The 24,971-nt window shown below is 47.0% G+C and overlaps 1 protein-coding gene across 4 annotated transcripts in view; it reads right to left on the bottom strand.

Moving 5' to 3' along the window:
* The window catches only part of ITGA9 (integrin subunit alpha 9), a 356,853-nt gene that overhangs the window by 241,037 nt on the left and 90,845 nt on the right, over window positions 1–24,971 (bottom strand). For all 4 annotated transcript variants that reach the window (XR_011483592.1, XM_070455419.1, XM_070455417.1 and 1 more), the window contains exon 15: window positions 21,265–21,425. Coding sequence is in view for 3 of the 4 variants with exons in the window: in XM_070455419.1 (XP_070311520.1) it covers window positions 21,265–21,425 (161 nt within the window). In the remaining variant the exon portion in view is untranslated. The remainder of the gene's footprint in view (window positions 1–21,264; window positions 21,426–24,971) is intronic.

Genomic DNA, 24,971 nt, shown 5'->3' with positions numbered 1-24,971 from the left:
AGAAACTGAAGGAAGCCCTCAAATGTCAAAGTTGGCTTTGGTGAAAAGGTCAGATGTTCCCAGTGGTCCTCACTGAGTTCAGTAACAGGGGTAGAGCTTTCTCTCTGAGGAATCTACCACATCCCCTGATTGGACTTATAATGAAATATCCCAAAGCCAGTCTGACCGATAATACCAAAGGGTGACAGAAAGGGGAAGGGAGCTACCTGCTAGACACCAGCAACCCAGATCTAGCCACTTCCAGAAATACAGTCTCTGTGTGGTTCCAAAGCAACCTGCAAAACAATCAGGTCATCAAGCTGATCGCTGCAATTCACAGCAGTATCATACTGCCACTCCCGTCCCAAAGGGTCCCTCACTGCAAGAGGTCCAGTGTGTGAATCTTCTGGACACTCAACGTGTAAGAATAGCAACAGCCAGAATAGCACACAGGACCCCAAAGCTGTCCAACAAAAGCTGCCAAGCACTTGAGAGGTGCATCCTGTTTGGTCTTTGCTGGACCTCGCAGAGGTGGTCAACCAAGGCCAAGAGTGGCCAAGCCCAGAGAAGAAATGCTGAGCCTCTGGTTGGTGGAGGGGGTGGGGCAGGGTCAAGGCAGTTGCTTTGGGACATGGCAAAGTCACTGGCCAACCCCACTTCCAGGGAGCTAGCTGCTCATAACTTCATGATCAGTAGAGAGTTGAAAACCTCTCGCTGGCATGACTCACAGATACACATTCTCCAAGAAACCCTCAGCAGCACCAAAATTTTGTCAATAGCGTAAGTCAGAGGCCAAATCCAGCCTGGCGTCATGCTCAGCAAGTACTTGGTCCCCGGGAGCCCACAGTCTGTCACTCCGAGGTTTCTCCCATGCCTACAAACACCGTGCCACAGTGCCTTTGCTCATGCTATGTGCCCCCCCACCTCCGCCAGCAAATATCAATGCATCTCCAGTGACACAGTTCCTCTCTCAAGCTTGCATCCTTCTGGCCTCCTGGCCTTATTGTTGTTTAGTTGCTCAGTGGTGTCTGACTCTTTGTGACCCCATGGACAGCATGCCAGACTTCCCTGTCCTTCACTATCTCCCAGAGTTTGCGCAAACTCACATCCTTTGAGTTGGTGATGTCATCCAACCATCCCATCCTCTGCGCCCTCTTCTCCTCCTGCCCTCAATCTTTCCTAGCATCAGGGTCTTTTCCAGTGAGTCAGCTCTACATCAGGCGGCTAAAGTATTGGAGCTTCAGCTTCAGCATCAGTCCTTCCAATGAATATTCAGGGTTGATTTCCTTTAGGATTGACTGGTTTGATCTGCTTGCATGCAGTCCAAGGGACTCTCAAGAGTCTTCTCCAGCACCACAGTTTAAAAGCATCAGTTCTTCAGCACTCAGCCTTATTTATGGTCCAACTTCTTTATCACAACCAAACATGACTACTGGAAACACCACAGCTTTGACTATATGGACCTTCGCCGGCAAACTGATGTCTCTGCTTTTTAATCCTGGCCTTGTAGCTGTTAACAAAACTAACCACTTCCCCCTGGGTCTCTCAGCACTTCAAACCTTGTTGCCTATTTACATTCTAGGTGTGTGTTTGTATCATCTTCCCCACCAGATGCTGGCTTGTGTTCATGATGTCTTATTCATCTCTGTACTCCAAGGCACAGAACAATACCTCCAGTACAGAGGACCAGGATTTAACTCATATGAACTAGTTAGACCAGAGCCCAGGAAGGTGATCATTTGGGCAACTATATCAGCATAGAGTATCACCTGACTCACAGCATAACCAATGTTACCTGCAAACTCTGCCAAAGCAATTGAATCACAGGATTTTCAAAGAATAAGACAGCGAGGGAGCATCTGGGCTAAGCTCCCTCTTGGTACTGAGCCAGGGATCCTAAGGCTCATGCTTAAACACCTCGAGTGATGAGAAACTCACTAACTCATAAGATCATCAATTCCAAAGAACACCATAAACCACAGATGATGAAGACATCCAACCCATCCCATTCAGATCTCTCTCCTCTGTGACCAAGCTCTGCTCAAAGTGAAAGTGTTAGTCGCTCAGTTGTGTCCAACTCTCTGCGACTCAAAGGACGCTAGCCTGCAAGGCTCCTCTGTCCAAGGGATTCTCCAGGCAAAAATACTAGAGTGGGTTGCCATGACCTTCCCCAGGGGATCTTCCCAACACAGGGATCGAGCCCGGGTCTCCCACATTGCAGGCAGATTCTTCACCATCTGAGCCACCAGGGAAGCTCTTAGCTCTGCTGAGGACCATGGCTAATCCACTGTAAATCCCCAGCGCGTATCTCACCAAAGGGGAGCTAAAGCAGGTGACTCAAGTACTTGTGCTGAAAATAGATCATTAGTTTCGAGCTGAGCACTCTATAAAAGAATGTATGGCATTACACCAATGTCAATTTCCTCATTTTGATTGTATACTATAGACTGGTAAGGCGTGATCACTGGGTGAAGGCTACATGAGCAGTTTCCATACCATTATAACAACTTCTTATGAGTCAAGCTATTTCAAAATAAAAGGTTATTTAAAATAGATCATACATGTACACACGTGTATATACACATACCCATGTATTTATGTATGCATAGAATGTATTTTTTTTAATATTCTCAAATTGGTTTTATTCCTTTATTATTGGCTAACATAAATGTAAATTCCTTAAATTTTCAATTGCTAAAAGCATTTAACTTTTAAAAATGTACTTGTTTTATTTATTTATTTTTATTAGTTGGAGGCTAATTACTTCACAATACTGTAGTGGTTTTTGTCATACATTGACATGAATCAGCCATGGATATACATGTATTCCCCATCCCGATCCCCCCTCCCACCTCCCTCTCCACCCGATCCCTCTGGGTCTTCCCAGTGCACCAGGTCCGAGCACTTGTCTCATGCATCTGACCTGGGCTGGTGATCTGTTTCACCCTAGATAATATACATGTTTTGATGCTGTTCTCTTGAAACATCCCACCCTCACCTTCTCCCACTGAGTCCAAAAGTCTGTTCTATACATCTGTGTCTCTTTTTCTGTTTTGCATATAGGGTTATCGTTACCATCTTTCTAAATTCCATATATATGTGTTAGTATACTGTAATGGTCTTTATCTTTCTGGCTTACTTCACTCTGTATAATGGGCTCCAGTTTCATCCACCTCATTAGAACTGATTCAAATGAATTCTTTTTAATGGCTGAGGAGACTGGCTTTACCCCACAGAAAACAAGAAAAAAATCCAAATCCATCAACCTTGTTGTGATTGTCTTTTTTTCTTAGTAAGTGAGATTTGATGTAGTGAAATAACATTTGTTGTTGTTGTGAAAAATCTGTCGTGATTTGTTTAATAAACCACAGCTTCCTCATCCATTCGTCTGCTGATGGGCATCTAGGTTGCTTCCATGTCCTGGCTATGATAAACAGTGCTGCGATGAACATTGGGGTGCACGTGTCTCTTTCAGATCTGGTTTCCTCAGTGTGTATGCCCAGAAGTGGGATTGCTGGGTCATATGGCAGTTCTATTGCCAGTTTTTTAAGAAATCTCCACACTGTTCTCCATAGCGGCTGTACTAGTTTGCATTCCCACCAACAGTGTAAGAGGTTCCCTTTTCTCCACACCCTCTCCAGCATTTATTGCTTGTAGACTTTTGGATAGCAGCCATCCTGACTGGAGTGTAATGGTACCTCGTGGTTTTGATTTGCATTTCTCTGATAATGAGTGATGTTGAGCATCTTTTCATGTGTTTTTTTGCCATCTGTATGTCTTCCTTGGAGAAACGTCTGTTTAGTTCTTTGGCCCATTTTTTGATTGGGTCATTTATTTTTCTGGAATTGAGCTGCAGGAGTTGCTTGTATATTTTTGAGATTAATCCTTTGTCTGTTGCTTCGTTTGCTATTATTTTCTCCCAATCTGAGGGCTGTCTTTTCACCTTGCTTATAGTTTCCTTTGTTGTGCAAAAGCTTTTAAGTTTCATTAGGTCCCATTTGTTTATTTTTGCTTTTGTTTCTAATATTCTGGGATGTGGGTCATAGAGGATCCTGCTGTGATTTATGTCTGAGAGTGTTTTGCCTATGTTCTCCTCTAGGAGTTTGATAGTTTCTGGTCTTACATTTAGATCTTTAATCCATTTTGAGTTTATTTTTGTGTATGATGTTAGAAAGTGTTCTAGTTTCATTCTTTTACAAGTGGTTGACCAGTTTTCCCAACACCACTTGTTGAAGAGGTTGTCTTTTTTCCATTGTATATCCTTGCCTCCTTTGTCGAAGATAAGGTGACAATAGGTTCGTGGATTTATCTCTGGGCTTTCTATTCTGTTCCATTGATCTATATTTCTGTTTTTGTGCCAGTACCATACTGTCCTGATGACTGTGGCTTTGTAGTATAGTCTGAAGTCAGGCAGGTTGATTCCTCCAGTTCCATTCTTCTTTCTCAAGATTACTTTGGCTATTCGAGGTTTTTTGTATTTCCATACAAACTGCGAAATTATTTGTTCTAGTTCTGTGAAAAATACTGTTGGTAGCTTGATAGGGATTGCATTGAATCTATAGATTGCTTTTGGGTAGTATAGCCATTTTGACAATATTGATTCTTCCAATCCATGAACACGGTATATTTCTCCATCTGTTTGTGTCCTCTTTGATTTCTTTCATCAGTGATTTATAGTGTTTTCTATGTATAAGTCTTTTGTTTCTTTAGGTTAGAATGTATTTTTAATAATTATATGTGTGTGTATATAGAGACAGACAGACAGGCAGACACAGAAAAAGAGACAGAGAGAGATGGGAGCCGGGGTCACTGCCCTGGGCTATGTGCCCATACAGGACTGCTTCGGACATGGACACAAGATTTTTCTGTGGCCTTTATCATCTATAAGAACCACTAAAAGATGTGACTGATGCCATTACCTCCATGGTCGTGCCCTCCCACCCATTCTTTTATACGTCCTTAGACCAGTGAAATCCAACCAGTTCATCTGCCAGGCCCCCTAACCCCACCCCACATCCACACACCCCAGAGTATGAGGCAGGCTCCCACTTATATGAATCAACTCAGCCTTTAACCAGCAGCCAAGCTAACACTCCAGGATCCCTAGGAGACCACGAAGTGGGAAATAAGTAAAGCCACAAGGAGCACCCACTCACCATGTGCTAAGCCTGCCCTGGGTACTCTGCACTAGTTCTCTCCTTTAATTCTCACTGCAATCCTATACTGCACCCATTCCACAGGAGAGAAAAACTGAGGCACCCAGGAGGGAGGAAATGTGCCTCAGGTCATCAGGCTGGCGAGTGCAGAGATGGAAGTCAGACCCCAGCTGGGTGCACACTCGGTGCTGGCTCACGACAGGAGAAGCCCTGACCGAGGGTCAGCAAGGATGCTGGACAGGTTTTCAGAAGCCCAATAACCATCCTGTTTTGTTCAAACCTGTTAACTTCACAGATGCCTTAAAAGCCAACACTCGTTTCTACTCAACTCTAGAGATGGTGTTTTTGAACATCTGTTAAGTCCAGGGGCTTCTTTTAGTCCCTTTCTCCTTGCTAAATCTAGGTGGGGATGGGTGTAGCTGGAGAGCCAGGCCCTGGAATTTTGTTTGGAGCTCCAAGGTCCTTCAGTGAAACTGCCAGGGCCCCCCACCAGCCCAGTGTTTGCATGGTTGGCATATAACAGATGCCTGTTGAAGAAAATGGGCGAGTATATCTATCTTGGTGAAGCATCACAATTTTTAAAAAGACACCCACTTATCCAGTGTTCTGTTTCCTCTTGTCATAAATCAGTAATAATTCAATGATGGGGAGGAAGAGTGTGGGTCACATTTTCTTCCATTAAAACCGGCAATCAATCAAGCCTGCTCACAGTCCAGCTAAATTTAGCATGAGATATGGGCTTTCAGAAAGTCCTCTGCAGTGTGGGCGGCCACTAAAAATATAACAAAACAATGAAGTCACCACAGGGTGGAGAGAGGTCTATAAATGGTGGGGACCCTAGAGATTGGTACTTGGGCCTGCTGTCCCTTTAAACAGGTCTTATCGATAAGAAAGACCTAGAGAAAAATCTCTAGAGGTCATCACTAAGCTCTTTCATTATGAAAATGTAAAACTGAAGAAGAGTATCTGCGTGAGGAGGGGAAAAAGAAATAGGAAAGGGTGAATCCAAACTATTGGGAGAAAACTCATCTACATGGTAGCAATATTTCCTAAGCTTCAGGACAAAAAAGCCTGGTCAAGTACATCTGGGAAACACTGAACATGCAAAAGAGGGAAAATGTATCCCTCTTGTGAACACTGACTTCAAAAAATTCTGGGAGGTCCTCCAATAAAGAAACATATCAATGTTAAACACAGTATTTTCCAAAATCTATTTGCTCCAATGTTAAACACAGTATTTTCCAAAATCTATTTGCGTATAGGCCTTTGTTTTATTCTTGAATGTAAAACCTGTTACCATCCTGTGGGGGTAGGTGGGTAATGCTTTGAGAATGCTCCCATAAAGGATGAATATACTTTATGTAGTCGATGTAATTAAATAGGCCCTTAGCAGCCTGGATGAGTGAGGAGTTTGGGGGAGAATGGATACATGTATATGTAAAATGAGCCCCTTTGCTGTCCAAATGAAACTATCACAACATTGTTAATTGGCTATACTCCAATATAGAATAAAAAGTTTCAAAAAATTGCAAAGCAACTATAAAAAATAAAAAGTAAATAAAATAAGCCCCTGGGTGTCATCAAAGACTGTTGCATAAAAATGATCGGTTTTTGCATTGCTGCTGCCACGCAGGATGACCAACAACACTGGGAACTGTCAGGAAAGATGGGAGAAACCAAGTCAAGCCTAGTGTCTTGGGCGCAAGCAGGACTTTCAGACGAGTGTGATGGACTTGTGACCAAAGCCAACATCCGAAGGAACGCAAGCAGGCTGTAACACTGACCCACCAAAGCCCCAGACAGGAATTCATCCCCCCGAACCTGACAGCCAGGTGCTGAAAGACACTCACTTCAACATGACAGCAACAGGGGAAACGAGGAAGAACTGAAAGATTCATGGGCAGGAGATGAGCAGGAAAAGCGTGGGCACATCCAGAACGGGGAAGTGGGATTCTCTGCCACAGACCCCTCTGCTCCGAGGCAAGCCGTGTGTGCTGGGCACCATCTGTACCACAGGCCCCAGGAAGGGCTGGTTGAAAATACACTGATTCAACCCCGGATCTGGCTACCCCACACTTCAGCAGGGAGTTGCTCGCTACTCTCTGAAGGCAAATGGAAAAGCTCTCACGTGATGGTTTTACAAGCAACCAGGCCACATGGTCTGACAGGTATTCATCTACTTTTAATTACAATCCCACAAAATATTTTAATCCACATCTGTTCCACAGTATACTGGACACCACACACAGAAATCAACTCAAAATGAATCACCAGCTTCAGTGTAAAAGCTAACATGGTAAACTTCGCAGTTAAGTATCTTGGGCACATGTTCACCCTGGACCCAGTCCAGCTTCTTCTAACAGTCAAGGAACATTTTACTGAGCAATTAGTCAATGTCAATTTCCCCGCCTGATGATGGCAAGACAGCAAGAAATGAGACAGTCCTTGATGTTAAATCTTACAAGCTTTCAGGAGCTCTTCAGGGATCTGCCATTAATAAAATTATCCCAAACCTCTTTGAATCCATTTCTCTTTCTCACGCATACTACCTTGGCTGTAACCTAAGTTTAGGAATCCTTTCGGTTCATTAACTGACAGGTAGATAAAAGACCCTGATGCTAGGAAAGACTGAAGGCAGAAGGAGAAGAGGGTGACAGAGGATGAGATGGTTGGATGACATCACCGATTCAATCGATGTGAACTTGGGCAAACTCTGGGAGATGGTGAAAGACAGGGAGGCCTGTCATGCAGCAGTCCACGGGGTCACGAAAAGCCAGACATGAATTGGCGACCAAACAACAACAAAGGGCACCATGTACTGTCAGTTAACATGTTTCTTACCAAGCGGATGGGAAGTGAAACATCAAGCCCAGGAAAGTACAGGATGAAAGAGGAGCAGATGTCAGATTCAAGAGAGCTGCATGGATAAACGTCAGCGTGCAAACTAGACCAACAAGTACTGCCTCACAGTAGAAGAGTCTAGGAAGCGGTCCCACCAGGCGAGAGGGTGAGACCAGCCAGCTTCAAGGGCTGCCATCCATTCGACCTCCTTGTTACAGGCATCTTCCCCGCACTGTTGATGGGAAGGAACAAAACTGGCTGCCTTGAATTTCTTCTCCTTTCCTCTCTCTGACCTCTGGTAGGGGGGTGGCTGAAAGGTCACAGAGGAAAAAAGGAATAAAAACAAAGGATGGATATTTCACTGATGGAATAAAAAACTGGAGACCCAAAGGAACTGAGGGTGCTGAGCCCTGGCGGAAACAGGAAGGGGGGTGGGGGGGTGGTGCCGGGACAGACAGACAGATGCCTATGGCTGCCCAGGGCAGGACAAGGAAGGCGGGGTGCCATCACATGAGGTGGGCTCTGGTTCAGCACACGGACGGGCTTCTGAGTGATCGGCACCTCCCGGGGCTGGGTGGGCTGCCAAATACAGTGGGATCCTCCTCCTACAAGCAGGGTGGCCAGAGCCACGGGAGACCTGGGGTGGCCTCCATGCATTTTTCACAGCTCCCCGCTCTGAGAACAGGGAGAACCCCACCAGCGGAGCAGCTGGAGGCAGAGGAGCTGAAGGCAGGCCAAAGCCGCCTTTCCCAGGCGCTCCACACAGGTGGGGAGCAGGATTCATGGCTCACAGGAAATGCTTACATCCTGACTTCAACCCAGGAAGCGCTGAACCAGTAATAGCGCTCGCTGACTTCATGCACCTTGTGTCCCCTCCAAGCCCTCCAAGTGTTAACAGGCCTGACAAACGAGCCCCTGGAGGTCCGCACTTGTGTCCGTGAGCAAGGAGCACAGACACGAGAAACGTGGGCCTCTGCCACCCCAGGGATTTCCTCACCCATAAATTAACTCCCCACCGCCATCATGACCCTGGACTCCCTAACAGAGAGTCTGATCAGTACGGGCTCACCACACTGACACCTCAGCTGAGAGCCAGAGTGCAGACAATGTCAGCAGTGGGATGGCGATCACTGTGTCTCCCATAGGCTCTGAAATGCTGGAAAGATTCCACAGGCCTTCATCACCACCCTATGGGCACGCAGGCTTCAGGAACCCCAGTTTAATACATTCAGAAGCAGGCATCCCAGTCCAAATATGAGAGCATCCTTTATGGTATTGATGTTTCTCAGAACCACAGGTGATAGAAGCTGCTCTTTTCCTATTAGTAGATGAAGGACATGTGTTCACATATTTGAATTTACACTCAGGCCCCTGTAGCCACCGCAATGTCCCCAAAGTAATCAGGTTTGGCTCTAACCACTGTGCCCACTTCTCTAATGAGGACATAAAGTGTGGCTAAGATACACAGTGGGTTTCAAAGACTTAGCAGCAAAAAGAACATGAATAACTCACTGATAATACCTGCATTGAAGGTTAGAAGCTGATAATATTTTGATATACTGGGTTCAGTGCTATTAAAATTAATCTTACTTGGTTTAACTTCTTCAACATAGCAACTAGAAAAATGTACCATTGCAAATGTGGCCCGCAGTCCCTTTCTATTGAACAGAGCTTGCTCTAGAGTTCCCTCTCTGGGAAAATTCCTTCTTCAGGACAGAAGTAAAGGAGGCACCTGTGCCTTGGGGCCTGCGCACCCCTCCACCTAACCAAGTTCTAGCACCCAGGCCAGGAGGCAGCCCAGAGAGCCGCAAGGCTGACTTCTGACACAGGGTGACTGCTCTGTGACGTTTTGTTATAGATGATATAGCCTTGACCCATTTCCTGAAATTGTCTGGGCCCTTCCCTCACTCCTTCCAAGGCAGGTCCAGTGGTCTGGGAAGGCACATGGTGCGGCACATACACGTAGCTCCACAATCACCATCTGGTGGGTCTTTGTGGTATGTAAAAAGCTAAATCACAAAGGACTAAAAAGAGGCAGGGAGGACACCTGTCCGGAAATTCCTGCTCAGTGCATTGACTGAAGACTCTTACATCTGTGTCTGCATATTTTCCACTGTACGGAGCTTAGCACTTTATAAGCAAGGTCTTGTTATAGCCCCACACCATCACTGTGGAGTAAACATCTGGGCCCTGTATTAGACTTACACCCAACGACAGAGACTGTCCAGAAAGCAATTCCTTGTTTGTTTTTAAATAAATGATGCCAAAATGGTTATGCTCTATATGTGTGTGTGTGTGTGTATGTGTATGTTCATAAAGTCTCACCCACCAAATTCTTTCCAGGAACAGAAAAGTTTGATTCATTACATCAGACAAAAAAATAATCACTCCTTTGAAGTTTAATCCATTAATTCCACTCAACCCTTGGAATGGACAATAAGGAAGAAATGACATTAAGAACCTAATCACACGACATTATAAATTATCTATACTTCAATTTTTTTAAAAGTCTTGTTAAAAAAAAAAAGAAGAACCTAATCAGTCACTTGACGAGCATTTGGGGAGCCTAGTCCATATTACATAGGTATGGCCCAGGCTGACTAGGCCAAATATCATAAGCTCCCGGACCCAAAAGAGCCAGTAATCTAACAGGGTAGGCTAAAAACTAGTATGAAAGTGTCACGGGCTGAATTCTGTTCCCCCAAATTCATATGTTGAATCCATAACCTCCTGTACCTCAGAATGGGGCCAGATTTGGAGAGAGGGTAATTAAGTCAAAATATGGGGTCTTTAGGGTGGGCCCGAATCTAAAAGGACTGCTATTCTTATACGAAGAGGAGATTGGGACCCAGACAAGTACAGAGAGAAGTCAGCAGGAAGACACCAGGAGAAAGCAGCCATCTGCAAGCCAAGGAGGCAGGCCTCGGGAGAGACCAACCCTGCTGACCCTCGACCTCATACTTCCAGCCTCCAGAAGTGTGACAAGTAAACTCTGGTGCTTAAGCCACCTCATCTGTGGTCTTTCTTACGATGGCCTGAGCAGGCTAAGACACCGAGCAACACCGGTGGGGAAAAGGCCCACGTCCGACCCCGGGGACGGGAAGAGAGAAGGCGGTTGGGGGTGGCAGGTGGCAGTGGGCAGCCACTTTGCAGAGGGAGCCTCACTAGAGCTGGCCTAGAAAGGGAGGGAAGGTCTGCACCGGTGAAGGTGGGGGAGGGCAACAGAAGGAAAAGCAGAAAGCCTGGAAGGCCCGGGGCTGCCTGACTGGTCAAGTCACAGCTTCCAGAACAGATGCCCAGCAGACCAAGAGTTACTTGAAGGCAGGGCTGAGTCCCACCTTCTCCATCTCCCCAGGGCCCTCCATCTCTTCAGCGTCTGGCACACAGTGGGTGCTCCATAAATGCAGTGGCATACATAACTTCTCATCCAAATTGGAAGGCTTTGAGAGGGAAAGTGCAACCATCAATGACCACGCTGATACAACAGGTGCACACCCGGGCAGAGGGCAGCATACCAGTGACGCGTGCAGAAGTGAACTGAAAATAGAGACATGTGGAACGAAGGGTAAAGCTGAGGACTGCGATGGTGCCTGCTGTAACCTGCCCGGGGAGAAAATGCATGTGCCCATCACTTTGCTCATAGGAAGAACTCAGATGATCTCTAAGCTGGTTTCTCACCCTCTGTTTGCCCCCAAAAGATAGTGCCCCCCCAAAAAATCATAATTATTCTGCTTAATGGACTTCCCTTGTGGTTCAGCTGGTAAAGAATCCACCTGGAATGCAGGAGACCCTGGTTCAATTCCTGGGTCAGGAAGATCCCCTGGAGAAGGGATAGACTACCCACTCCAGTATTCATGGGCTTCCCTGGTGGCTTAGATGGTAAAGAATCCTCGGGAGACCTGGGTTTGATCCCAGAGTTCAGAATATCCCCTAGAGGAGGGCATAGCAACCCACTCCAGTATTCATGCCTGGAGAATCCCTATGGACAGAGGAGCCTGGTTGGCTATGGTCCATGGGGCTGCCAAGAGTCAGACACAACTGAGCAACTAATCACAGCACAGCACATTCTGCTTAATAAAAGCACGTACTTCAAGAAGCTCCTAGTCTTTGTGAAAGAGAAAGATTTCTGACATGGTCATGCCCAAAACACTCCTGTGAAGTTAAAAAGAAATGCTGAAAGACTTGTGCTTAGTAAATTGACTGCTGACGACACTGTCCTGTAAACAACAGGCAGTGAGGGAACATGGAAGAAATCACAGCCTGCACCAGCCCTCCCATGAGAGTTGTGCTCTCTGGTGCTAAAGCATCAGCATGAGCCCCAGGATCGCCCAAGATCAAAAGGAAGCTAGGGCATAACCACCAGAATCTACGTTTCCTAGCTCCTTGGTGCTCAGAGTGCAGTCCATGGACCAGCAGCATCGGTATCACTGGGGAGTTGGTTAGAAATTCACCCCAGACCTGCCGCATCAGGACTGAAAGAGGTCCACAGGCGGCGCTAGTGGTACCTGTCTGCCAATGCAAGAGACATAAAAGACGTGGGTTCAATCCCTGGGTTGGGAAGATCTCCTGGAGGAGGGCACGGCAACCCACTTGACAGAGGAGCCTGGTGGGCTACAGTCCACCTCCCCACCCCCCCCCGCCCCACCTGGCCCTGGCTCCTCTGTCCATAGGACTTTCCAGGCAAGAATACTGGAGAGAGTTACCATTTCCTCCTCCAGGGGACCTGCCCGACTTAGGGATCGAACCTGCATGGGGTTGCAAAGAGTTGGACATGACTGAAGTGACTTAGCACCCATGCCCGCATGTAGGTGACTGGTGTGCAAACTGCAGTAGAAGGAACCTTTGTAAACCGATTCAGCAGCTCTGACGCGCTCTGTTCCAGGTGGAGGAGGATGTCAGCTAGGAGAGTTGTTCTCTTCCCACATTTATTTCTTGTTTGCTCCATACTTTTTATTTTCTCTTCACCATCTGTTTCTAATCATATTTTTAAAATCCCCCAAACACCTATGAAAAGTCTTGATCCATTTCAAACGCAGAGGCAGCCAGGAAGAGTAATTGATTTCCGGGTTAAGAAGAAGGGAAAGGGGGCCCAGTGCTCACCAGATCCCTACTAGGAAGTCTGTTTTGTTCCCACCATCATCTGAGGAAGTACAGAGACCCAGCTGAGGCACTCACCTGAGACCCCAGGGCTGAGCACAGATCAGATCAGCCCAGCCTGGCACCCTCCATCCAAGTAGGAAGAATATACTTCATGTGCTTCACAAAAGGAAGTTGAAAAGGAATCTCTCCACCCAGTACTAGCAAGAGCATCAGGATCCAGGTGAATTTTACATCCTAGAAGGCAATTCTCTGAAATATCTCAAACCTTAAAATGCCTTCCCTCCGAATCCACCAATTGTATATACCTCCATCCTCGACACTGCCCCTTTTTACATAGTTTTATGCCACAGAGAAGAAAACGGAAAGTATCAGGTGCAAGACTGTGATGCTCCTGAAATGATCAACTCAGGGTGGGCCACCCAATTTTCTCATTTCTAATTCTGCTTCCCTCCCCCCACAGATTATGGGCTATGGAACTCTGGAGAGAAAGACCAGGTTCCATGGCACTCTTAAAACTCAGGTTTTAGTCAATGTAAGTGCAAAGTGAATCAGTCACTCTGACTTTAATCCAGTTATTTATGTTTCTACTTGGCTCATGATATTTAATTTGTAAATGACTGGTGTCCTGGGAAGACTCTATATTCAATTGTAACAGAAATCTGCACTGTCCTATATAGTAGCTACTAGCCACAAGTGGTTGTTTACATTTAAACTTTACAATTAAAAGTAGAAATTTCTCAGTGGCACTCACTATATTTCAAGTTCTGAACAGTCATATGTGGCAGTGGCCACCACATTGGGCAGTGTAGATATGGCACATGTCCAACATCACAAAAAGTGCTACAAGAGAGTGAAGCTCTACACAGTTGAAACTGACATTCCCCATCCTCCCTTAAGATATGAACACTAAATGAGTTCTTAGTAGAAATCATTGTGCTCTGTGCTCAGTCACGTTCAACTTTTTGTGACGTCATGAACTGTAGCCCCCCACCCCCACCCCGCCTGGCTCTGGCTCCTCTGTCCATAGGACTTTCCAGGCAAGAATACTGGAGAGAGTTACCATTTCCTCCTCCAGGGGACCTGCCCGACTTAGGATCGAACCTGCATCTCCTGTGTCTCCTGCATTGGCAGGTGGATTCTTTACCATTCCACCTCCTGGGAAGCCTAGAGGTCATTGGGAGCTCTTTAAAGGGGCCTCAGAATCAGATGGCAAGAGCACTTTGCCTTTCCTCCTTCCTTCTGCGTGGAAAGAAGACACAGCAGCTGGGACTCAGCAGCCATCTGAAGACCGAGAGGAAAGATGCACCTGTCCTGAGCACTCACACTTCCCTTCCCTCTCCTCTCTCTCTCTCTACCTAAGTCATCTCATCAAATTTCATGGCTGTAGACACTACTTTCTGAGGACTCTCAAATTTATACTTACAACCCAGGCCACTACTTAAACTGCTGGCTCCTATACACATATCTCCACTTCACCATCTAATAGGTCCCTCAAACTCAGTGTATCTAAAACTGAACTCCGGATCCTCGCCTTCAAGCCTGGGCCACCTGCAACCTTTTTTGCTGAGCTTTAATAAATGTATTCAGTCATATAACCGCAAGCACAACCCCATTAGAATATTTTTACCACTTCCAAACTTCCCTCCTGACTCTGTAGCCAAGCATGGATGCCACCTCCCACCCCATCTCTGGCTTCTGGAAAACTCTGATTTGCTTTCCACCTTTGGAGCTGGTCTTTTCCCCAGAATCACAGTAGCAGCCTTTTGAGTCTGGTTTCCTCCACTTCGCATAATGCTAAAGGGATTTGTGCATACCATTCATATCATAAAAATACATATATCATATCATATCAAGCACTTCATTCTTTGTTATTGCTGAGTAATATTCCATCATATAGCCTTTCAAAAATAACAGCTGCTTACCTATTCTGCTGTTGGGCATTTTATAAGGAAAAAGCAAGCTGCATAGCAGTGTGTGCCACAGTATGCTTACATTTGTGTAAAACACAGCTTTGTGTATTCACTGACAAGTTCTTGGAAGACATGTACAAGAAATTGGAACTTTGGGAGAGAAATGGGTGTGCTGAGAGACATGCTTTCTTTCTATAACTTTACATATAGTTTTAAACAATGAGTAACTATGTGCATATATTACTGATTAAAAAGAAAAAAGTTTTAAGATGACCTCCTACATCTAAAGTCTGTATCCTTTTCCGCAAAACTTACAACTTTTGGGGGGCTATTTCTTTGACTTATCAGGATGACTAATAAGAAATTTTATCAAGAGATTTAAGCATTTTTTTCCAGCTAAAGAAGAAAATCTTGTGGTTTTCCTTTCTCCTCTTCCTCATACAGAGGTTTTCTTTACTCCAACTTAGTCCTTCCTTTTGTGAGCTAAGTCGTTTCAGGTCACTCTGCGACGCTATAGACTGTAACCTGCAAGGCTCCTCTGTCCTGGGGACTCTCCAGGCATGAATGCTGGGGTAGGTTGCATGCCCTTCTCCAGGATATCTTCCCTAACTGTTTCTTAAACAAGAAAATAAAAGCCTCCAACAGCACTGAAGATTGACAATCAATGGATCCGAACACTCTGCAAACTCACAGTCTGTCATGTAACTGAAGCCGGCCCCAAGGCGTTTTTTTGGATGTGAAAATGGAAAACAACTACAACACCTGGGCAGATCCCAAGGAGTGATCTCTGAGACTGTCTGCTGGCTGGAGTGCTGCCCACCCTTTGCCAGGCCAGGACCTGTGGCAGCTTAAGGTCCTGACTCCCTTGCAGAATCCTCCAGCAACACGAGAGAACAGCCTCCCGAACATCTGCAGCTACTCAGAGAAGCCAATGTGCTTTTATATTCCCTTGTCCAGTGTGGAGTGGGTTTTTTTTTTTCTTTTTACATTAATCCTGTTGTTGGCTCCCTTGACAGTGTCTGACACGTGATTTTGCTCACCAAAGGTCTTCTGGAGGCCTTTGGAGGGGGTCTCGGATCCACACAGTTGGGAGTGAGGCAGCTGACCCCTTGTTCAGCCTTGCCTGGGCTTCTGGACCGCCCTTGTATAGACTCAAAACTATCACCCCATTTTCCCTGCTCCTGAAAAGGCTCTGGTCTGATGGTCAGACATGACTACCCGACCTCATAAAGGGCTGGCTCTCTCAAGGGTTGGTGCAGGACTTGAAGATAAAGCAGCACAGTTACCATTCAAGTAAGTATAGAGAGCAGAACACCATGGAGTGATGCAGGGATACAGCCATGCTTCCAAAACTGTCTAGTTCATCATCTCACGCCATCACCTCCCAGCCCGAGGTGCAAGAGTGGTGCGAAGCCCCACCCTGCAGAGAAGTTCCTTGTGACCACAGACTCCAGCTGACCCGACTGGCCACTTCAGCACGGCTGGGTCTGACAAGCATCTATTTCATGCTGCTCATTCCCAAAGCAGGAGTCAGACAACATGGAACAAGCTCTGAGTGGACAGGAAGCTAATGGCAATCTCCCTGGAGCCAAGGACAGCGTTTGGCTGAGGATGTTTAAGACATCATGACTTATGGAGCCTTCCAACACGGACAACCCTTCAGCAGGCAAGAGCAGGGAGTCGCTGCTAATCAAAGCAGGGCATAACCAGGGTTTAGGGCTTCCAAGATGGGGCTCACGGCACGGTTTCCCATGGCACATCGGCCGGGCTCTAAAAAAGGACCCATGTGTTTGGAAAGTTACTTCACAGTCAATATTCCTTTAGTCCTTCTGATTGAATCAGAGAGAAAGTTCAGCATGATGCCAGCGTGTCTTCAATACTTCCCCAGCACTCTATAACTTCCCCTTTGAACACACAGGAAGAGCAGGTCACTTCTTCAGAGACTTCAGCAAATAATGGAGCCCAGTTAGAATTCAATGACATTGTTGTGTCCTCCACATATTTATGTTTACAGCTACTTTCTCTTTTGGCAGGCAGTAATTGGTGTTCTACTTACAGGAGTATACAAATTATTTTATCTGAGTCAAAAAGCCGATGGAGAAAAAAAATTGGAAATACAATACCACAGGAGGTACATGTTTGAGACCAAAAAAATGCAAAAACCATGCAGGTGGTAGGTACATGGGCTGGGTAAACACAATAACTAAGGCTCGTAAGTGTGAGGGGTGTGTTCCAGAAGAAAGGGGGTCAGTTCACTTTGACAGGAGCCCAGGGCACATGAGAAAGAAAGAAACAAAATCACTCAGTCATGTCCAACTCTTTGCAATCCCATGGACTGTAGCTTACCAGGTTCCTCTGTCCATGAGATTTTTCCAGACAAGAGTACTGGAGTGGGTTGCCATTTCCTTCTCCAGAGGATCTTCCCAACACAGGGATCAAACCTGGGTCTCCTGCATTGTAGGCAGACACTTTCCCATCTGAGACACCAGGGAAGACAGGAGCTCAGGGCACATGTGAAGCGATGTAGAAATGCGGCTGGACAGGTAAACTGAGGCCAGGTCATGGAGAGCCCTGAGGCTGAGAAGAGCTGTGTGGATTTTCACTGGTGACCATGGGGACTCACAGAGGTCTCTAGACCATTTCCCTAGTAGAAGGGGGCTACCCCGCAAATGGGGCTAGTTTCAGGGAAGCGTGGAGACACACTGGGGCTTGTGGACTCTGAGGGAGAGGTGCCAAGGAAGCAGCTAGAACTGCCTTGGCTCTGCTGACCGAGTGAGGCCCTGAGAATGTACCCACACTCCCAGGAGGATGCAGCTTATCACAGAATTAGATATTTCCTTCCCTGATGGCTCAGTGGTAAAGAACCCACCTGCCAGTGCAGGAGACGTAAGAGACGTGAGTTCAATCCCTGGGTCAGGAAGCTCCCCTGGAGGAGGGCGTGGCAACCTACAGCAATACTGTTGCCTAGAGAATCCCGTGGGTCACAAAGAGTTGGACACGCCTGAAGTGACTGGGCAGGCGCACACGGAGGCCCCACGAGGGCTGCGAATGGAACAAAACATGGGACAACACGGCGAGCCTGGGCAGCAGGTGTTAGCCAACGCAGCGTTCTGTAATCCAGATACTTATCACCATGTATGGAATGAAAACTTCAGGGCGAAAAGGACAAACGGGAAAAAAAGATTGGAATAGGCTTAAAGAAAAAAAGAAAAAAAAAAACCACCTAAAGATAGCCTAAACAAAACACACCCAGCCCCTTGCGCCTGCCCTCCCTGTCTGCGTGCCATATGGCGTGTGATAAGCGAGAATGCTTTTATCTCTCTTTCTTCACTGTCTATAGAGCCCAGCACCAGCCCCATCGAGAAGGCTGCCTGGTTCTCTCAGGCCCTGCTGCCCTGAGGAGCAGCTCCCAGCCCCCAGCCCCGCTCCAGGAGGTGGCCAGGTTGCCATTCCCTGTCCCCAGCACCGCAGCCTGCCTGGGTCCCACAAGGGCCACTGCCTTCACAGCTGTTTTCCCACAACTGGAGAAACCACAGGCCAGGCCAGCTGAGCCACAGTACAAACAGCCAGCCCGCCCAGTAGCTTTCACCTTCGCTGGTCCCTCTGCCAGTCCCCAAGGTCCTTTGCAATGGCCCAGACAACGCCTGGTAGGAGGAAATTTCCCACATGGCTATAAATTACCAAGCCACCTCAAACATCTCCTGAGCCACAAAGGCATCAGAAGCTTGTGCCTTCCTGATTGCTCCCGCCACCCCTGTCTCCTTGCATGACAAAATGACCAAGCAACAGCTATAATCCAAATTTTCTAGATGCCTGGTTCACTGAAGCCCTGCTCTCTTGCTCTTCCCTAAAAATGACCCAAATAATCCCATAGAGTTACATGCCTGCTCTGCACTTCTGAGCCCTGCCCTCATCCTCCAAACTCTTCTGACCCCCATCTTAATCTCTCTTCTTGTTAGTCAGGTTTTGATTGATGAGTTAAGTACCACTTATGGGATGGAAGGCTATCAGTCAGGTTGACTCTTCTGACTCCATGCCCAGTTAAATCTGAATTTCAGATAACCAGCAAATAATTTTTTTTAATTTTATGGATAAGTATATCCCATGCACTATTTGGGATATATTTTTATACTAAAAATTATTTTGTTGTTTATCTGAAAATTCAGTTTAACCGGAAATCTTATATATTTATGTGCCAGGCCTGGCAACCCTAGATATCAGCAGGCACAAGGATAAACAGCCTTGGGCAAGTCTACTCTTTCCTATTTAATCCTCAGAAGACACCACAGAAACACTCCTGCCTCTGGTCTGCACCTCTTCATTGCTATTTTCTGAGCGCTGTCTGCAAAAGCCCTGCAGGCTTTGAGAGGCCCTGTCTTGCAGCCAAGACCCCGGTAGCTACACAGGAAGGGCTAACCTCTCAGTCAAAGCGAAAAGTCACAAGATTCCTGAAGGAAAGTATGTATAGAAGAGACCAGCATAAAGAAGCCCAGGGGGACAGACCTGGCGGCTCAGTGGTAAAGAACCCACCTGCCAACGCAAAAGACATGGGTTCGGTCCCTGATCCGAGATGATCCCACATCCACTGAGCAACTAAGTCCTGTGCCACAGCTATGGAACCTGTGCTCTAGAGCCTGCGGGCCACAACTACCGAAGCCAGAGCACCCAAGAGCCCATGCTCCACAACAAGAGAAGCCACCACACTGATCAGCTCATACACAGCAACCAGACAGCAACCCCCTGCTCGTCGCAACTAGAGAAAAGACTGCAGCAATGAAAACTCAGAACAGTCATAAATAAATAAATTTTTAAAATATTAAAAATAAGGAGTCCAAGAGAAGACACCCCACCTCCAGGAAGTGTGAGGACATCAAGTGTAAGCCCTTGAAGGCCCGGCAGTGTCTGGCACGACAGCCTCATACCCCCAAGTGTGATCACGAGCCAACATCATCTAAGACCCAGAGGGGTGGGTGGCCCCTTGGCTTAACAAGAGCATGAACTGCTTTAGAAAAGGCCTTCGCCCGTAAGGCCCAAGGGCAGCTGGTCTGGGCAGGCCCCAGCACGAGTCCTGGCAGGAGAAAGAGCCCAGCCCCGCTGCAAAGCATCTCAGGGGCATGGACTCAGGCTCTGGGCCAAAGTGCCATGGATGTGTGGGGCATTCTCTATCTACAAGCCAGAAGCATGCAGAGGCAGCTGTTATTCTCCTGTTCTGGCACTGACAACACAATAATAGAGGGCCACTTCATCTCCAATCCATAGACTATTTATGCTATCATCCAGAAAGCCACTGGCTAATAATAACACATTGGACTAGATGTAACTGCCATTTCTGTAAGTCAAGAATGTTAGAAATTGGCAAGTACGTATGATCCAACCAAATAATAATGACGCTGAGTGCCTGCTGTGTCGCAGACTCTGTGCAAGGCCTTTTAAGAGTATTTCATCATATAATACTTAAATCTTAATTCTGTGACTACCTTTCAAGGTAACAGATGCAGAAACTGAGACACACAGATGTCAAACCAGGACACACGCTAGGTCTGTGTGACTCCAAAACCACATTCATCTTACTGACCATGTGGTTGGGTCATGGGGGTCGGTCCTTCCACCTCCGACGCCCTATATGCTGTCTGTCTTTGCCTAGGTAGTCAGTGGCTGGACGTTCCTGCAGCACTGGGCACCAGACTCCCAACCTGATGGTACCTGTCTGCACACTGGCCTCTCTGTAAGTAATCAAAGCCTGGCCGCTGGGAATTAGAAGCAAAGTATATTTAACAAATAATTTCAAGAGGAGAAAAACACTTTGAAAGTTTATGTAGAATGAGGGGGAAGGCGGCCATAAAATCCACCCCTAAAATAAACAGAAAGTAATCAAGAGAGAAAAATCAAACCAGCTGTAAAACACCTTAACCACGACTACGAGGTAATACGTAATGAATCGCTAACATCAGGTACAGTGTGACGCAGCACCACTGCTGATCCAAAGGCATGTGCCTTTGTGGCTCTCCCCTGAAAAGACTACTGAGCCTCACAGAGGGAGGAGGACAAGAAACCTCCCAAAAGAAGGCAAGGCCAGAAAGCACCGCTCTCAGAGGCGAAGACCAACACAGGACGATCAATAAAGAGCTGCCCGACTCCCACTTTACAAAAGAAGAAACAAATGTTCTCCTCCTTGTAAAATAAAATTTTGAAAGAGCATACGTAATGCAGAATAAAAGTTTCCACCAGTTCCAACTGAACATCTGCAGAGATCAACGTTTGAAAAAAAAGCAACTGACCTTCACGTGGGCCACATAGTGATGACACGTCTCCTCCAAGTGGACCAGCCGCAGCTTCTCGGAGACCTGACCCACGGACTCTCCCAGCAACACGAAGTAGACCCTGGGCAACTGGCTCTTCTCTTTTTTGGCCACATCAGCCGTCAGAACATAATTCAGGCCTGCCGATGAATAAGGTCAAAATGTGAGTGAGGATACACACAGTCACGAGGCCCCCTCCAGACACCCTTAGAGGGTCGCACGCTCCCTTCAGATGATATGTAGCCCTCCGCTGCACAGAGGGCTGATGTCAGGCAGCCCTGATCAATACCATCTCCCAGAGAAGTATGCAGCCAGGGGCCCCCCCAGAATCCAGACAGACCAGGCTGGCCTGTCTTCCCGAGGATTCTCTGGGCGTCACATGTCACAGGTCCCCCTGATTTAAACCTCATGAGTTATTAACTGAGCCACCAATATACATATCAATGGTTAGCTGTATCCAACACAGTTAGTGTCCTGAAAGGTAGGCATCACAGCAAACCTACAGAATATTAAGAGAAGTTACTGAAACTACGCAGGCTACATGGAATACTGACTCCTATAATGAAATGGGGCATATGCCCAACACAAGGGAGTTATCACCCCCCCCCCCCCCAATGTGGCTCATCTCACAGATGTCGAGTAGGGCTCTATAACTGCTGCATCTATCGGACTGTGGCCGTCCGTCGCCCACTGAACTGGGCACTGTGCAGGCATACGAGACACATCAAAGAACAACACGGGCAAACGCCCTGCCCTCACAGAGCTTTCCTGCAGGGAAACACAGAAGAGGCTGAAGCTGACTTCCTTCCCGGGCTGCCATGGGGTGGGACCACATGGCTTAATGGTGTCTACTGGTTCAACAAAATCATGACCGCCATTGAGGTCTATATTGGGATGCACCCCTAAAAAAGAAAACCTCATCACCTGGTGCCTCAAGGTGTAATGCCAGGGCGGCAGAACCTATTGTGACAAAATGTGGGACTTTAAAACATGGTCACAATACAGAACACACATTAGATAAACCCAAAAGTTTCCACCTCCATTATTTCAGAGCTTGTCAGGAAGTATGTGACAATGCGTTTTATTAGGTAAGTATTGCTCACTTTATTAGGTAAGTATGGCCTCAACAGAACCATTTCACTGCTCTCCTGTACCACATAACACTTTTTTACATAATACTATTTCTTAGCTGCTTTGTGGATTCAGGGGAGCATGGTATTTTTGAAGTGAGAGAAAAGGAGCATCTGTACCTAGAATGACCAGATGAGACTTCTGAGCAGTGGGAAAACGGATGACCCAGCCCCTGCCCTGGCTCCACACATGAGCCTCCTAGGAGCTGAGCTCTTGCACCCCAAAAAAGTAGCCTCACGCCTGCCAGCATTTAACTATGTGAGCTGGGGCCACGGGGATGGTTCTGCCTTTTAATAACATCAAAGGGATCAGCCACTAAGGAAGGTATGAAGGGAGAAAGTGACCTGGATAGGCATTCGGCAGCTGCCACAGGGCATATTTTTGATGCATTTAATGGTTTTCTTGGGCCTCTGCCATCTCAGGGACTTTGCCGAGCCACGCTAGCAGATTCTTGGTCAGCAAGGGTAGGTCTGCCCAGCTTGTTTATTTCAGCAAATAGCAGATTCCCAAGGTGAAGCTGGGTCACCAAGAGGTACCTGAGACCTGGATGGTGATATTATTGAAAAGAGAAGAATGCACACAGGAAAGTACTTCAACAGAGAAAGCACAGGAACCTGCACAAGATTTACACACCTGCTCCGACAGCAGTGGGGCAGGAAAGGAGGGAGACTCGTAGAATGTGAAAGCTTTCAGGCAAGCCTAGGGACCATCTCAATCAAGACCCTCGTTTTTTCAGATGAGGAACTGATGCCCCAAGAGGGAACAAGTAAAGCAATTATCCTCCAATTAAAGATAAATCTTTTTTTTTAAAAAAAAGAGGGAACAAGACTTGCTCCCGGCCAGAAAGCGGAATCTGGAGCTCTCCTCAACCCCAGTGTTGGGCTATTCCTATCACAGTGGTTCTTGGTACGTTTTTTACATTATTGGATCAAAAACTCACATTCTTTGAATGCACAGACAGCAGAATCAAACAAGTATAGAGATCTGGAACTGAATGTTGGCCAATTTACTTTCTCTCGATCACAATTTCCCTGAGCAACAGCCAAACAGTAAGAAAGAACACGTAGAAATGAACTGAGTTTCCAAGTTCCATTTAGCAAGCTTAGGCCAGGAGGTGGGCATTGCAGAAGATGAGCCAGAAGACCTTGCTCAATGGGGTCCCCTCTGCAGTCCCCATCTGGCCATCCTGCCTGGTGAGGGAGCCACAGCTGCCCTTCCATGGCTGGCGTGAAGGGTGACCAGGGAGAGAACAGTGCCTTTGAACCATCTCGTCAGCAATGAATGGCCAAGCCCAGAGAAAACTGGGTGGAAATGAGCACAGGAAGACAGAGCAGATTAGCGTCAGTGCCCCACCCACATCCTCTTGGCTTTTACCATTTCTCTGCTGTCCAACCCAACTTCTAAACTGCTGGCACCTGCAACCCCTTTTCCCATGGGCTCTGGCGGCCCCACCCACTGGGACAGCCGGCCAGGAGCACCAAGGACTAAAGCCCCGGGGACAGCATTCAGGAAACCATGGCCCCAGCTCCCCGGTCCCTTGGGTGCGGTAACTGTGAGGCGCGTCTGCTCTGGCTCCCAGGCTTCCCCGGCAGGCTTCCGCTCTGGCAGTCCTGTTAACAGAGGTAACGGGTTCAATGATACATGCTCTATTCTGCTGCCGTGATGGTTTCTGGTCAGCCTGACTAAGCCATGGTATTTGGTCAAACACCTATCTGAACGTTACAGTGAAAGTATTTTTTAGATGAGACTGATTATTTACATCAGTTAAGTGCTTAGTCGCTCAGTCACGTCTGACTCTTTGTGACCCCATGGACGGTAGCCTGCCAGGCTCCTCTGTCCATGTGGATTCTCCTGGCAAGAATACTGGAGTGGGTTGCCATGCCCTCCTCCAGGGGATCTTCCCAACCCTGGGATCGAAGCTAGGTCTCCCGCACTGCAGGTGGAGTCTTCATTGTCTGAGCCACCTTCGAATAAAGCAGATTACCATCCAGAATGGAGGTGGGCCTCACCTAACTAGTTGATGGTCTTAAGAGAAAAAGACCAAAGGTGCCCCCCAAAAGAAGGAATGCTGCTTCCAGACTGCCTCTGAGCTACAATATCTTATACTTACATATACAGTATCCAATATCCTCAGGATTCTGCTTCTCTGGTGAACCCCAACTACTGCACCTGCCTTCCCTTCCTATCTCATGGTCCTGCTTTCCTACTGGTATTTCCTGGGATCCCCTCCTGAATCAACAATGTGCATTCAAATCTTTGCCACAGGCTCTGCTTCTGCAAGAATTTGAATTAAAATGGGGCAAGTCCAGAAAACAGAATGAATTTGACCCTCTGTATGTTGTCAAGAACTGTGCAGATATTTTACAAACATCAAGCTTAGTCCCCCCCAAACCCTGACTAACTGCAGAATCACTGGCCCAATATATTTCTCTTGCAACTCAAGGGAGAGGAGAAACAGGTCAGAGTCACTAACCCTGATCTGAGGACCACAACCGCTGTTCTGCTCTGGGTGGAGTATACTCATGCCAACAAGCTCACCTATCAGATATTTCTAA

This window comes from Odocoileus virginianus, chromosome 26 (assembly GCF_023699985.2).
Source record: "Odocoileus virginianus isolate 20LAN1187 ecotype Illinois chromosome 26, Ovbor_1.2, whole genome shotgun sequence".
Classification (NCBI taxonomy): Eukaryota; Metazoa; Chordata; class Mammalia; order Artiodactyla; family Cervidae; genus Odocoileus; species Odocoileus virginianus.
The sequence above is the reverse complement of the archived record's forward strand: the minus strand, read 5'-3'. Positions and strand labels throughout refer to the sequence as shown.